This window comes from Hemiscyllium ocellatum, chromosome 35, assembly GCF_020745735.1.
Source record: "Hemiscyllium ocellatum isolate sHemOce1 chromosome 35, sHemOce1.pat.X.cur, whole genome shotgun sequence".
NCBI classification, from domain to species: domain Eukaryota; kingdom Metazoa; phylum Chordata; class Chondrichthyes; order Orectolobiformes; family Hemiscylliidae; genus Hemiscyllium; species Hemiscyllium ocellatum.
The window spans coordinates 8,161,202-8,177,680 of record NC_083435.1 but is presented as its reverse complement, the minus strand read 5'-3'; the positions used below and the strand labels follow the sequence as shown (position 1 = coordinate 8,177,680).

The 16,479-nt window shown below is 45.4% G+C and overlaps 1 protein-coding gene across 2 annotated transcripts; it reads left to right on the top strand.

Annotated features, from left to right (window-relative positions):
• Positions 1 to 1,708: 1,708 nt before the first annotated feature.
• On the top strand, positions 1,709 to 15,841 carry LOC132832454 (zinc-binding protein A33-like). Of its 2 annotated transcripts, none has more exons than XM_060850474.1 (6): positions 1,709 to 2,128; positions 2,218 to 2,313; positions 2,406 to 2,639; positions 3,140 to 3,162; positions 3,262 to 3,377; positions 12,481 to 15,841. In XM_060850474.1, the coding sequence occupies exons 1-6, from the start codon at positions 1,718 to 1,720 to the stop codon at positions 12,990 to 12,992; spliced, it is 1,392 nt and encodes a 463-aa protein (XP_060706457.1). In that variant the 5' UTR covers positions 1,709 to 1,717; the 3' UTR covers positions 12,993 to 15,841. The 2 variants fall into 2 exon arrangements, with proteins under 2 accessions (XP_060706457.1, XP_060706458.1); XM_060850475.1 differs by lacking the exon at positions 12,481 to 15,841 and adding an exon at positions 7,864 to 8,061.
• Positions 15,842 to 16,479: the final 638 nt, after the last annotated feature.

Sequence of the window (16,479 nt, the reverse complement as noted above, 5' to 3'; positions counted from 1 at the left end):
CAGCACTTCCTCCTCTTTAATATGGACATTTCTCAAGATGTCACCATCTATTTCCCTACATTCTATGTCTTCCACGTCATTTTCCATGTAAATACTGATGCAAATTACTCATTTAGTATCTCCCCCATCTCCTGTGGCTCCACACAAAGGCTGCCTTGCTGATCTTTGAGGGGCCCTATTCCGTCCCTAGTTACCCTTTTGTCCTCAATGTATTTGTAGAAACTCTTTGGATTCTCCTTAACTCTATTTGCCAAAGCTATCTCATGTCCCTTTTATGCCCTCTTAAGCATATTCCTTCTGCATTTATACTCTTCTAAGGATTCACTCAATCTATCCTGTCTATATCTGACATATGCTTCCTTCTTTTTCTCAACCAAACCCTCAATTTCTTCAAGTCATCCAGCATTCCCTATACCTACCAGCCTTTCCTTTCACCCTAACAGGAATATACTGTCTCGTTATCTCATTTCTGAAGGCATCCCATTCTCTAGCCGTCCTTTTTACCTGTGAACATCTGCCCCCAATCAGCTTTTGAATGTTTTTGCCTAATGCCATCAAAATTGGCCTTTCTCCAATTTAGAACTTCAACTTTTAGATCTTCAACTTTTAGTTTTTTTCTTTCAGAAATAGCCCAGACAATATCCACCCTTATCATGGAAGGAGATACATCCTTCTATATTCAGATTAATTTGGGAGCCAGGGAGACCATTTCCCCTAAATCCCTTACTGTTTCAAACCAGCCTGCATTCCCCGTCCTGTGAAGGGCCTGATCTGACTTCACTGCCTGTAGGAGCCCCTGTTGGGAAAACTCCTCTCTCACTCGGGTCTGGGCAGCCTAGACAATCCCCCCAATGACTCCATGTGGTGGTGAGTCCCACATTCCCACCATGCTCTGGGAAAAGGCGGCGTCCTTTAAAGAGAAGGAGACTCTCATGGAGACTCCCCCGCCGCCTCTCTGGGAGAGGGAGATACAATCTGAGGGAGAATTGCTGCCGTGTGTCCAGTTTGATGGAAACCCTTGGGGTTGAATATCCCCGGGATGGGGAATTCCCTGGACTGCCCGCTGTATTTAGTGGGAACCAGCAGTGAGCCTGGAGAAATGGTGGAAACGACACCAACAGGATTCCCACTGGTCTCCCGCCCAAGCTGCAGCCAATTTTGGGCCTGCCCTTTCGGAAAGATGTCAAGGCCGAAGGGATGGTGCAAGGGGAGATTTCCCAGACTGGGACCAGGGTTGAGGCTCTTCAGTTCTGTGCAGTGACTCCCAAAGTGAGGATTGAGAGGATCTTGGTGGATTGTAAGGGAGAGGTGGGGAGGTGCTGGACAATATGTTTCAGCTTGTGTTGCCCACAAAGTCAGACATAACTTGGCCATCCGTGCCTGGGGCTGCTTTGGGACTGAAGGGTGTGAAGGAGAGCAGCAGGCTGCCAGTCACTCCCAGGACAACATCCCCATCCTCTCTCCACCCACCTACCCCACTCCCAATCGACCCACCCTCTCACCTCCCGCTTCAGGGATTCCCTGTCGCTGCTCTAACGCTGTTTATTCCTCATTCTGCTCTGGGGTCTGTCTCCGCCTCTCAGAGTGGGCGGGGCCGAGAGCAGCCAATAACAAGAATTCCTTGAGGATTGCACTGACCGCCCTGAGGGAGTGACTGAAACACTGTGGGAACACTGAAACTGAAAGCGGTTTGAATCAGGAAGTGTTGAGGGTGAACATGGATTCCAGACAGCAGGTCCGGAGTTTGACCGAGGAGGCAATTTGTCCCATTTGTCAGGATTTCTTCACCGATCCGGTTATACTGGATTGTGAACACAACTTCTGCCGCTCCTGTATCACCCAGAGTTGGGAAAAGCAGGAGATAAACTCCTGCCCGGAATGTAGACAGGAGTTTCCGGACAGAAACCTCAGAGGCAACAGGGCCTTAGCGAATCTGGCCGAGAAAGCTCGAACATTAAATCTGAATCCACAAGAGAAGGAAAGTGAACATCACTGTGAGGAACATCAGGAAGAACTGAAGCTGTTTTGTGAAACTGACAAGAAATTGGTCTGTGTGATTTGTAGAGATTCCTGGGAACACAAATCTCACAACTTCATCCAGATTACAGAAGCTGTTGGAATCTACAAGGTAAAAGGAAACAGATTCCATCCCTGATTATTTCATCACATTTTCATTGTCTAACTCATTAAGTTTCTTATTTTCTCTCCCAATCCCAGGATCGAGTGAAATCTTCCTTGGATTCTCTCACAGGGAAGAAATCAGCAGCTCTAGAAATGGAGCAGCAGCAGAAACAGAAGATTTTCCACATTCAGGTAAAATCTCCCTGAGTTCAGCTTCAAATTCTATTTGTTCATTTGTTGTATGTTTTTGCAGAAACATATTGTGTTTATATTTCCCCTGACAGGAGGAATCCAGCAGCCTGCAAACCCACATCAAATCCGAGTTCACTAAAATGCACCAGATGCTGACTGAGAAAGAGCAGAGTTTACTCCGAGATCTCAGGGAACAAGAGGAAAACATTCTCAAACCAATGGAGGAAAATCTTCAAGAAATTCAAGGGAATTTAAAGTCTATTCAGGAGAAACTTTTAAAGTTGGGAAAACAGCTGGAACACACAGATGGAGTGATATTTCTGAAGGTGAGGGATTATATTTCAGCGCAATTGTGACTGTGAACAGTCCCAACATGGTGCAGACACCCATCCTCCCTCATGCCCCCTGTCACTATCTCCCACTGCTCCTTTTTCCCTCATGGTGTTCTCTTCTTTCCTGTTCAATACATTGGTCGCAGTCACACTGTGTGACAGGGGTTCCACATTCTCATCACTTGTTTGAGAAAGACTTTTCACTGAATCTATAGGATCGATCTCTTTCTCTATTGTAGTTTTAAAAATCCAAGTCAGATTGTTGTTCCAGTAAAATATATTAATGTTTTCATCAATCCTTTGTAATTATTCAAATTTTTTATTTGTTCTTCTGGTTTCAATATCCTTTGTGTTACATCCTCTTACTAATCCATGTTTGTAACAATCAGAATTGGCAATTCTCAGCAGCTTGTAACAATGTGAGTGTAATTGTTGCTTTCTGGGTGTAGACAATCAGTCTCTGTCAACTCAGATTGGTGTTTTGTTTATTTCAGGAGCAAACATCTCGGAAGAGGAGGTAAGACATGAACTTTACTGAAACTCAGTGCAAGTTGTGAAATTACGAGGGAAAGTGTTTATGGTGAATTTCTAATCAATTAATGTTTAATATTTACAGGATTAGTGAAGAGTTTAATATGCTCTCGCTGATGGATGGTATCCTCTCCACTCAAACATTCTACAGCCTCTTCCCATTTCTTGTGTGGAAAGAAATGCAGGAAGCCACTCAACCTGGTAAAGCTCAGATAAGTTCCTCTTTTGCCACGAAAGATATTTTATAATTTAGATTTTTGTGCATGCAGATATTAAAGACTATAATGAACAAAACTGTAGTCAACAAAAATCAAGTGAAAACTCTCCACTGGTTGGAGTCATACTGAGCACAAAGGAAGATGGTTGTGATTGTTCAAGATATTCTGAGTTCCAGGACATTTTTGCAGGAGTTTTTCAGGGTAATGTCTCAGCCTCAGCATGTTCAGCTGATTCATGATCAGGGAGAAAGTGAGGATGGCAGACGCTGGGGATCAGAGTCAAGATATATTATGCTGGAAAAGCACAGCCCTTCAGGCAGCATCCGAGGAGCAGGAGAGTTGATGTTTCGAGCATAAGCTCTTCATCTGTAATTCCTGATGAAGGCCTTATGCTTGAAACATTGATTTTCCTGCTCATTGGATGCTGCCTGACTGGTTGTGCTTTTCCAGCACCACACTCTTCGACTCTGCTTCATGAATAGACTTTGCTCCATCATACTTTCAGGGTGGAGGTGATGAGATATTCACTGATAATTGCACAATAATCAGCCACATTTCCAACTCCTCCATCCTGAAACATTCCATGTGTAAATGCAGTGAGGCCAGGACAATACCCAGGTGTCCAGGTTTGGGCTGACAATGGAAAGTAACATTAGTGCCACACAAGTGTTAGGCAATGGACATTTCCAACAAGAGAGTCTCTAACAACCACCACTTGCTTTCAATGGCAATTCATCACTACATCCCCCACTCTCAGCATTCTAGAGGTTACCGTTGATCAGAAACAGAACACATCAGCCATATACACATTACAGCTACAAGAGCAGCCAACAAAATCACCTGCTGACCCCTAATACCCAAGATCCATCTGCAAGGCACAGGTTGGTGTGTGACAGAGGACTCTTCACTTGCCTGGATTAGTGCAGCCTCAATAGTACTCAAGAAACTCAACATCGTCCAGGAGAAAACAGGCTGTTTGACTGGCATTCCATCCCTCACCTTAAATATTCATTCCCCGCACCAGCAACACACTTGCAAAAATGTGTACTGTTTATAAAACAGTATTATGGGAACTCACCAATACTCCTTAGACTGCAATTTCCAAAATGAAATCTCGACCATCTAGAAGGGCAAGGGCAGCAGATGGAATAGGAACACCATCACTTGCAAATTGTCTTCCAAGCCATAGACCATGCTGAATGGGATTAAAGTGCTAGAAATCACCCCCTCCCCACTAACTGCGCAGTGGGTGTCCCTACACCACATGGACTACAATAGGTTAAATAGGAAGTGCCTGGACAATTAGGTTGGAACAATAAATGCTGGCCCAGACAGTGGTGCAATAATCTCCTGAATGTAAAGTGTAACCTTTAGCTGGTCAGCTATAACTGCCAGATCCCAGAACCTCACCAACACAAGAACTCTCAGATACTCTTCTGTCTCCACAATGTGAAAAAGGGAGGTTCACCTGAGTATGATCATACTCCAATTTTCTCACAGATGACTCGAGACTCTGTTCTTAGTTTCAGTGGTTTTATTCATGTAAATATAGGGGAGAAGGCTCTTCAGTTAGGTTGTTCAGTTAACAACCTCCCTGATTCAATGACAAAGAAAGGCTTTATACTTTATTCTTATCATAATGGATGACATTGATGATGTTATCAACTAGTCCACCTTGACAGCCATTCAATTGAGACATCGTTGAAACATTAAGAATCTGCACACACTGTTGATGCATTAATCACATGATCACTGACCAATCCCCTCTATACTCACACTGACCAGGTGTTGCCTCAGGAATTTACTGATATCATCAGTTTGAACACTCTTGCGACATCTCCTAGGGTCAGCTGACACTGTCCCGTTGTACCAGATCAACCTGGCTCCCTGTTAAACCCATCAATACTTAATAATCTTCATCAAATGGAAACCTCACCCTTCCCAGCTGAACTGTTCTGAGGAAGGGTCACTTGATCTAAATTGTTCACTCTGATTTCTCTTCTCAGATGCTGTCAGACCTACTTACCTTTTCCAGCAATGTCTGTTTTTATTTCTGATTTCCATCATCTGCAATTCTTTCAGTTTTTATTCAGTCTAGAGGGGGATTTTGATTGCCCTGCAGCACATGAATAACCACCTTCACATGTGGCCCCATGCTGACTGCTATTTGTTTCCATGAACCAGATGGAAATGTCTGGACATTAATATCTTGACCAGTATTTTCTCGTCAATATTATATTACAATGAAGCCACTACTTTTCTAAATTAAAGTATTCTGCTTCTGGAAATCTGAAAAAAAACCAAAAAATAATCATCAAATACTTGACAGATCATTCTTTATCTTTGGAGAAAATAAACATTTCAGTCAAACTGAGGTGGAGTTGAAGACCTTAAGACAGAGGAGTAATTCAGGCCAATGAGTCCTCATTGCCATTCAATGCGTTCATGGCTGAGTTAATAATCCTCAACTCCACTTTCCTACCTGTTCCAACCTGTAATATACTTAATGACCCATCCTCAATAGTGCTCTATAGTAAAGTTCCCACACATTAATATTCTCTAAGTGAAATAAATTCCTCCTCATCCCTGTCTTAAATGTGCAGCTCCTTATTCTGAGATTATGCCCTGAAGTCCAAGACTGTCCCACAATGGGATCCATTCGTTCCGCATTTACCCTGTCAAGTCCCCCAAAAATCTTGCATGTTCAATGATGTTGAGTCTCATTCCTCTATATTTCCAACAAATGGAGGGAGTAAGACCCCTCAAAGATCAGCAAGACAGCCTATGTGTTGAACCACAGGAGATTGGGGAGATATTAAACAAGTATTTTGCATCAGTCTTAACTGTGCAAAAGGACATGGAAGATATAGAATGTGGGGAAATAGATGGTGACATATTGAAAAAATGTCCATATTAGAGAGGAGGAGGTGATGATTGTCTTTAAACACATAAGGGTGGAGATTGAGACTTTTGAGGGAGTAACATAAAGGATTGATGAGGGCATAGCAGTGAATGTGATCTAAATGGACTTCAGTAAGGTGTTCGACAAGGCTCCTCATGGTAGACTAGCTAGCAAGGTTCAATCACGTAGAATACAGGGAGAACCAACTATTTAGATACAGAACTGGCTTGGAAATAGAAGACAGAGGATGGTGGTGGAGGGTTGCTATTCAGACTGGAGGCCTGTGACCAATGGAATGCCACAAGGATCGGTGCTGGTTCCACTGCTTATCGTCATTTATGTAAAAGATTTGAATGTGAACATATAGGAGATATAGTTAGTAAGTTTGCAGCTAACAGCAAAATTGAAGGTACAGTGGTCAGCAAAGAAGGTTACCTCAGAGTGCAATGAGAGCTTGATCAGATGGGCCAATGGGCTGAGGAGTGGCAGATGGAGTTTAATTTAAATGTCAGGTGGTGCATTTTGGAGGGACAGACCAGAGCAGGATTTATACACTTAATGGTAAGGTCCTAGGGAGTGTTGCTGATCAAAGAGACCTTGGATTATGGGTTCACTGGGGATCTGGGTGGAGAGTGCTTCACATGGCGATCCCGTGTAGCCAAGACTGAGCAAGTTTACCGGGTACCAGACAAGAAGCATGTTCTGTGGCCTGGAGGAGGCGATCTTTCACATTTATGTTGAGTGTGTCTGCTTTTAGCCCCTTTTTAGTGTTTTGAAGGGGCTGCTGTTAAAGGTTTGGCTGCACTTCAGCCCCACACTCCTGATCTACGGACACCCGGTGAGGGGAGGGGCAGACAAGTCTATGAGTATTCTCATGGCTTTGCTCCTGACCCTGGCCAAGGTGGTCATTAACAGGCCCAGGCAGCGGGACAAAGAGGGCCTTGTTGTTCCTGATGGTTCTGCCCCTCTTTTGCACTTGCATCTGTGCTTGGGTGTCCCTGGGGAGGGAGCAACTGTTGCTCACTGGCATGGTTGAGACCTTTCAAGACTGCTGGGCACTACGGGGGCTGGAATACAGTATCGGATTGGATAATGATATCCTGATTGAGTTAATTGCCTCCGTCATATAAGTTTCTGTTTTACCTCTTGAGTTTGTGTTTGTTTTCGGTTTGGTTCCCCAGGAAGAGAGCTCTTTCATTTCCCCTTTGTTCTGGTTTTGGACCCCATGGAAGAGCCAATGGGGCTTCTATTTTAGTCCAGGAGTGTCCCTGCCTCAGATGTGCTCAATAGGGGAATTTTATCTTTAGGTGAAATGAGCAGGGGAACATTCTCTGGATTTTAAACTCTTAAGGTCCCTGTCTCAGGCATGTTCGATGGGGACAGAGCAAAGGGGATTTATTTATTTAGTTGGGTGTTTGTTTAAATATTTGTTTTCTTTGATTTTGCTTGAGTTTACTTTTACGTACCCCCCCCCCCCCCCACGCTTCCTTCCCAAAAGAGTTGGTGGGGACGGAGTCAAGGGACAGCCATTTTATTTGCTTGTTAATTGCTTTTTGTTTTTCCCCAGAGTAACAGCATATTTATTGCTGTTGAACAGAGACAAGGCAGCTTTACCTTTTGTTTCAGAAGAGCAGAGTGTGGCTTTGCTCCGTGTTTCACCCAGTGCTCTCCATGTCCCGGAGTGTCTGATGGGGGCAGTGTTGGGGAGTCTTGGTTTTTTTTCAGTTTACACCTTTCATTTAAAAGGTGGAAGGTTGCTTTTCAGGCTGGAGATCTGTGACCAGCAGTGTGCCGCAAGAATCAGTGCTGGATCCCCTGCTTTTCATTGTTTGGAGAAATGATTTGGATGGGAACATAAGGGGTATGGTTAGTAAGTTTACAGGTGACATCAAAATTGGAGACGTAGTGAACGGTGAAAAACGGTTACAACAGCGTACAACATGACCTTGATCAGATAGGTTAATGGGCCGAGGAGTGGCCGACGGAGTTTAATCCAGGTAAATAAGAGTGCTATATTTTGGCAAGGTCCTGGGGCGTATTACTGAACAAATAGACCATGGAGTGCAGATTCACTATTCCTTGAAAGTGGAGTCGCAGGTAGATGGGGTAGGGAAGAAGACATTTAGTACACTTGCCTTCATTGCTCAGTGCTTTGAGTAAAGGAGTTAGATGGACATGCTATGCTGTACAAGCTATTTTTGGAATACTGCGTTCAATTCTGGTCTCCCTGCTGTCGGAAAGACATTATTAAACTTCAAAGGTTTCAGAAAAGATTGACAAGGATGTTGCCAGACTTTGAGGGTTTAAAGTACAGGGAGAGGCTGAATAAGCTGGGGCTATTTTCCCTGGAGCATCAGAGGATGAGGGGGTGACCTTAGAAAGGTTTATAAAATCATGAGATGCACGGATAGGGTAAATAATCAAGGCTTTTCCCTAGGGTAGGGGAGTCCAAAACGAGAGGGCATAAGTGTAAATTGAGAGGAGAATGATTTAAAAGGGATTTAAGGGGCAGTCTTTTAACGTACAGGGGCGTCTGTGTGTGGAATGAGCTGCCAGAGGAAGTGGTGGAGGCTGGTACAATTACAGCATTTAAAAGGCATTTGCAGTAAATGGGTATGTGGATAGGAAGGGTTTAGAGGGATATGGGCCAAATGCTGTGCAATGCAATCAGATTAATTGAGGATGTCTGATCAGCAGATGTTTGTTTCCATGCTGTACAACTCTATGACTCTAAATTCTTCAGTTAGTTTATTATTTCTGTTTCCAGAGTGGAAGGGAATTTATGAATGTAAAAGTGAGTTCTTCATTTATTTTTTAACACACAGGAAGGAACGAAATTCAAAAGCTGACAACTCAAAGCAATGTTCATGTGAAAATCCCATGTGAACATTGTACATCAGAAACAGGAGTAGGAGTGACCCCGAGAGCTTGCCCTGTCATTCATAAAGATGGCGTCTGATCTGATTGTGACCTTAACTCCATTTTCCTGCCTGACTCCCACAACCTTCAACTCCCTCATTGATCAAAAACCAGTTTAACTCAGCTTCCAATATATTCAATGAACTGGGCTCCACTGCTCTCGAAGTGGGAGAGAATTCCAAAGATTAATGATCCCGAGACACAAAATCCCTCCCCATCTCCATGTTAATTGGCAGGGCCCTTAGTTTGAAACTCTATCCCTGGGTCCAGATTCCCCCACGATGGGAAACAGCCTCTCAATGTCTACTCTGTCAACAACTTCACCATCTTATACATTTCAATGAGAACCTCCCGTTCCTCTAAACTCCAATGAGTACAGCCCCAGCCTGAAACCTTTCATCACAAGGGAACTGCTTCATCCCAGGAACCAACCGAGTGAACATTCTCTGACCTGTCCCCACTGTTTCAATAAAGCTCTTTCTCAATGGCCTCTACTTCAGTCTAACCAGGGCCAGCTGAATTCCTTTCCATGACATTGGATTTCAGGAAATTTAATTGGTAATTTGAAATCAAATTCAGCATTTCCAATTCCAATTTTGTGAAAACACATTTCACTCCCCCATGATATTCCAGAGAGAAATACTGCACCAGGCTGGAATAACACAAAAGCAGTGGATTTAGAAATGTTTTGAGACATGAAGGACTTGAATTTGAATAATTGATGCTTTAAAAATTTTTGGGATCACCCTCAAGATCCACATTTATTACCTGCCTCAAACTGCACTTCACAATATGATGCTGTCCCACATTCATGTGCTCAATGCATACATCCCTCCCACACCCCACCACCACCGCGCCCCACCACACACACTCAACCTCACACCTAAAGCTCACATAAACACAATTGCTGCCCCCGAGACACACACCCACAATCCCCAGCATTTACTCACTCCCACATCCTCACCTCATACCTGTGTTCCACACACACACCCTGCAGTGTGTTCCCCCCGCCCAACATCTCCACCCCCAAACACATGCACCAGCAGCCTCCCCCCAAACATAGTCTGTCCTCCAAACACAATGCAGCAGAGCGACATCCCCGCATTCATTCATACATCTCCACCACCCTCATACATTCCCATCCCCCACACAGACATTCCCCTCTCCCAAATACACATCCCTGACCATGCTACAAACATACCTCCCACATAAACACACCCTCCCCCAGACACACACACCGCTCCTCCCAACACACATTCCCCTCTGCCCCCACACACCCTCCCCCACTGACACATCCCCCTCGACCGCATATACATCCTCCTACCCTCAAACACATCTCCCCACGTTGTTGTGGGATGGGGAGGGGCGTGGTTGTTGTGAGATGGGGAGGGGTGTGTGTGGGCAGGAGGGTGTGTGCGCAGTGGAGGGTGTCTCTGTTCCCCTACCCCGACACACACGTCCCACTCCCCCACACTCTCACATCCCCTCCACCCCACAAACAACCCATTGTATCCCACGCATCATCCTGCCCCCACACACATCCCTCCCCCCAAAAGATACACGTTCTTCCCTCACACACATACACGTTCCACACCCCCCCACATCCCTACCCCCATCCCAAACAGAGACACCCTCCACTGCGCACACACCCTCCTGCCCACACACACCCCTCCCCATCTCACAACAACCACGCCCCTCCCCATCCCACAACAACCACGCCCCTCCCCAACACCCCCACACACACACACACACACATTCCCCCATTGCGCACACACACATCCCCCTCCCCCACAGAGACACTTCCCACACACACATCCCCCTCCCCCACACCCCCTTATCCAATATACACACCCCCCCATACACACGTCCCACTCTCCCTCACACACCTTCCCCTTCTCCACACACACAATCCTCCCCAATTCGACACATACATCCCCCTCCCCCGCACAACCCCTCCTCTCTCTCTCTCTCACACACACATACACATTCCCCTCCCCACACACACATTCCGCCCCCACACACATCCCCCTTCCCCACACAGGTAAACATTTCCCTCCTACACAACCACATCCCACCCCAAGTATATATATATATATATATATATATATATACACACACACATTATTCCCCCTCCACACACCCACATCCCCTCTCACAACACATTCCTCCCCTACACACACACACACACACACACACACACACACACACACACACACACACACACACACACACACACACACACTTCCCCATCCTCCCACACTCACACCCCCCTCCCAAACACACACACCCCTCCACCCATGCACCCTTCCACAAACACACATCCCGTCCCCACAATGCGCACATCCCCTCCCCCACACACAGATCCTTCTCAGCCTCACGAAGACACATGATCCCCTCCACCCAAGACACACATCGCCTCCCCCCACACACAGATCCTTCTCAGCCTCACGAAGACACATGATCCCCTCCACCCAAGACACAGAGCCCCCTCCCATACACACCTCACCCCTCCACACATAACCACTCCCTCACCCACATACGCAACCTCCTCACCCATAAACACAATCCCCTCTCCCAAATACACATCCACCTCCACCCTGCCCACACATCCCCCTCCATCCCACACAAACATTTCCCTCTCCCACACATACAGCTCCCTCCACCTCATACATACGCCCTCCATCTCCTACAGACACATTCCCATGCCCCCACACACTTACACTCTCACACATATCCTCCCCACCCACAACCCATACACAAACCCCACACATACATGTTCTCCCCACCAACACAAACACCCCTCCCCAAATCCACACACACATTCCCTGAACCCTCACACACCCCTCTCCCCCACACACAGGCTTTCCTACACACACATGAGAAAGTGAGGATTGCTGATGCTGGAGATCAGAGTCAAGAGTGTGGCTTTGGAAAAGCACAGCAGGTCAGGCAGCATCCGAGGAGCAGGAGAATCGATGTTTCAGCCATAAGCCTGTCATTAGGAATGGATGAAGGGCTTATAATTCGTGATGAAGGGCTTATGCTCCTGCTCTTAGGATGCTGCCTGATCTGCTGTGCTTTTCCAGCACCACACTCTCCCCCACACACATCTCCCTCCCTACCAACATACACATGCATGAACATCTCCCCCATCCCCGCAGATGCACACATTCTCTCATACACAATTCCTGAACCCCCCCCCCCCGAACAACCACCTAACCACAGACCCAGGGACTGACTCTAATGCTTTGTGTTTCTCTCCCAGTCTCTGTGACCCTGGATGTGGAAACAGCAAATCCCCAGCTCGAGGTGTCTGAGGATCTGAAGAGTTTGAGATTGACCCGGAGCCGAAGGAGTCTCCCTGACACCAAGAAGAGGTTTACAAACTGTCTCTGTGCCCTGGGATCAGAGGGATTCACATCGGGGAGACATTACTGGGAGGTGGAGGTGGTGAATTGGGGCTGGAGTCTGGGAGTAGCCTCAGAGTCTGTGGAGAGGAAGAGAGGGGTCAGTCTGATCCCGGAGAATGGATTCTGGACCATGGGGCAGGATGGGGATCAGTTTTATATAAACTCTTTTCCTCGATCCCCTCTCCCTATCGATCAGTTCCCCAGGAAGGTGGGAGTTTATCTCAGTTATGAATCTGGGACAGTTTCATTTTACAACGCAGACACCAAGTCCCATCTCCACACCTTCACTGGAAATAAATTCACTGGGAAACTTTATCCTTTCTTCTGGACTTGGGATGAAAACCTGTTTCTGAGAATCTGTTGTTAAAGGGGCGAGGCCTTCCTGACATCACATTGACCACCCCCTTGGAGGTAGAACATAGAACAGTACAGCACAGAACAGGCTCTTCAGCCCACGATGTTGTGCCGACCATTGATCCTTATGTAAGGTAAACCTAATGTACGAACCCTCAAATTCCTGTGACCATATGCATGTCCAGCAGTCTCTTAAATATCCCCAATGACCTCGCTTCCACAACTGCTGTTGGCAACGCGTTACATACTCTCACAACACTGTGTAAAGAACCCACCTCTGACATCCCCTCTATACTTTCTTACAAACAGCTTAAAACTGTGACCCCCCACATTAACAATTTATGCCCTAGGAAAAAATCTCTGGCCATCAACTCTATCTATGCCTCTCATTATCTTGTACACCTCAATTAGGTCCCCTCTCTTCCTTCTTTTTTCCAATGAAAAATGTCCGAGCTCAGTCAACCTCTCTTCGTAAGATAAGCCCTCCATTCCAGGCAGCATTCTGGTAAATCTCCTCTGAACCCTCTCCAAAGTTTCCACATCTTTCCTATAACAGGGCGACCAGAACAGGACACAGTATTCCAAGTGCGGTCTAATCAAAGTTTTATCGAGCTGCAACAAGATCTCACGGCTCTTAAACTCAATCCCCCTGTTAATGAAAGCCAAAACACCATATGCTTTCTTAACAACCCTGTCCACTTGGGTGGCAATTTTAAGGGATCTATGTCCCTGCACACTAAGATCCCACTGTTCCTCCACACTGCCAAGAATCCTGTCTTTAATCCTGTACTCAACTTTCAAGTTCGATCTTCCAAAATGCATCACTTAGTATTTATCCAGGTTGAACTCCGTCTGCCACCTCTCAGCCCATCTCTGCATCTTGTCAATGTCACGCTGCAGCCTACAACAGCCCTCTGTACTGTCAATGACACCTGCAACCTTTGTGTCATCTGCAAACTTGCTAACCCATCCTTCAATCTCCTCATCCAAGTCATTAATAAGAATTACAAAGAGTAGAGGCCCAAGAACAGATCCCTGTGGAACACCACTCACCACTGACTTCCAGGCAGAATACTTTCCTTCCACTACTACTTGCTGTCTCCTATCAACCAGCCAATTCTGTATCCAGGCAGCTAAATTTTGCTGTATCCCATTCCTCCTGACCTTCTGAACGAGCCTACCATGGAGAACCTTATCAAATGCCTTGCTGAAGTTCATATACACAACATCTACCGCTCGACCCTCATCAACTTGTCTAGTAACATCCTCAAAGAACTCAATAAGGTTTGTGAGGCATGACCTGCCCCTTACAAAATCACGCTGACTGCATTTAATCAAGCCATACTCTTCGAGATGGTCATAAATCCTATCCCTCAGAATCCTTTCTAACACCTTGCAGACAACAGACGTGAGACTGACTGGTCTGTAATTGCCGGGGATTTCCTGGTGTTAGGGTTTTGGTCAGGGATTAGGGTCAGAAACCTCCATTGACAACAGGATGTCACGAAACAGAGTTATCGAGGTTTTTAGCACAGAAAGAGACTCTTCAGTCCACCTCATCCATGCCAAACAGATATCCTAAATTAGTCCAGTTTCATTGGCCAGCACTTGGCCCACGTCCCTCAAAACCCTTCCTGTTAATATACCCATTTCTGTTCCTATTAATGATTCCTGATGAAGGGCTTATGCCCGAAACGTCGAATTTCCTGCTCTTTTGATGCTGCCTGACCTGCTGCGCTTTTCCAGCAATACATTTTCAGCTCTGATCTCCAGCATCTGCAGACCTCACTTTCTCCTATTGATATACCCACCCAAATGCCTTTAAATATTGTCATTGCACCAGCCTCCAACATTTCCTCTGGCAGCTCATTTCGAACATGCAACACCCTCTGCTTGAAACAGTTGCCCCTTCGGTCCCTTTTAAATCTCTCCCCTCTTACTCTCAACCAATGCCCTCTAGTTCTGGACTCTGCACCCCAAGAAAAAGACCTTGTTCATTTACCCTATCCATGCCCCTCATGATTTTATTAACCTCTATAAGGTCTCTCTCAGTCTTCAATGCTCCAGGGAAAATAGCCCCAGCCTATAGCTCAAACCCTCCAACCTGCTTGTAAATCATTTCTGAACCCTTTCAGGTTGCATAGGATGGGAGACGAGAATTGCACACAATATTCCAAAAGTGGCCTAACCAATGTCCTCTACTGCCACAACATGAGCTCCCAATTCCTATACTCAATGTACTGGCCAATAATGGAAAACTATCCTATCTATCTGCGACTCCACTTCCAAGGAACCACGAACCTGTACTTCAATGTCTCTTTGTTCAGTAACACTCCCCAGGACCTTACCATTAAGTGTATAAGATCTGCCCTAATTTGCTTTTCCAAAATGCAGCATCTTGCATGTATCTAAATTAAACTCCATCTGCCATTCCTTGGCCCATTGGCCCATCTGATGAAGAGCCCATCACACTCTGAGGTAACCTTTTTCACTGTCAACTGCACCTTCAATTTTGGTGACATCTGTACATATGAACTGTACCTCCTATGTTCACACTTAAAAAATGTATATAAATGATGAAAAGCAGTAGACCCAGCATCAAACCTTGTGTGTGATGAAATCACCGGGATTTGTTATGAGGATGTGAATGTATTTGTTAACAACATGTTCATTGCTGCTTAAGAGGAGGCAGGAGATTCAAATGAAATGTCTGTGCTCTGCAAAAGTTTTACTTCCTACATTTTGAGGTAGATATTTTTGTTAACTGGAATTTTTTAGTGTTTTAATGTTAAATGCACATTTTACCCCAAAATGAACCTGCAACGTATCTAAGTGTAACAATAAACTCGGATTTTCTTGCAATGATTTCTTTGTTGATTTAAAAACAGATGTGAAACTGCGATTGTGCAGGAGGACCATTCCCGCACTGAGAGTTTTCCACAAGTAACTTCCTCCTTGCTGCTTCCTGCATCCTTCAATGTAAAGACATGGCAGACCTGGTTTTGTTTTAAAGAATCAGCTCCAAGTAATGTCAGTCATGCTCAGTCCTGTGACTGTTCTTGTGGAGCATGTTTTTACAAGTTGGGGAATATGAGATGACAGATAATGATGATTTCTGGGTGAGATGATGAACAAAATGTAAACAGGTTCAGGAATGGAACAGAAAGTCCACTTCTCAAAGTGATCAGGCTCAGTGGAAAAAGCAAACTGAACAATTAAAGTATGTTAGAGACAATAAGATTGTAAATAGGAGCAGAATTAGACCACTCAGGACATCGATCATGACTGTCATGTTTATCAGCCACATTCGACTGCCTTCACCCACTAACCTTTGACTCATTATGAACCTACCTATCTCTGTCTAAAACACACTCAGTGACTTGGCCTCCACTGCTGTGGACCCTGTTGTGCAATGTGATCCACAGATTAACCACTCTCTATCTGAAGAAATTCCTCCTCAATCAATCTAAACATCAGGTCATAGACAGAGAACACAGGGG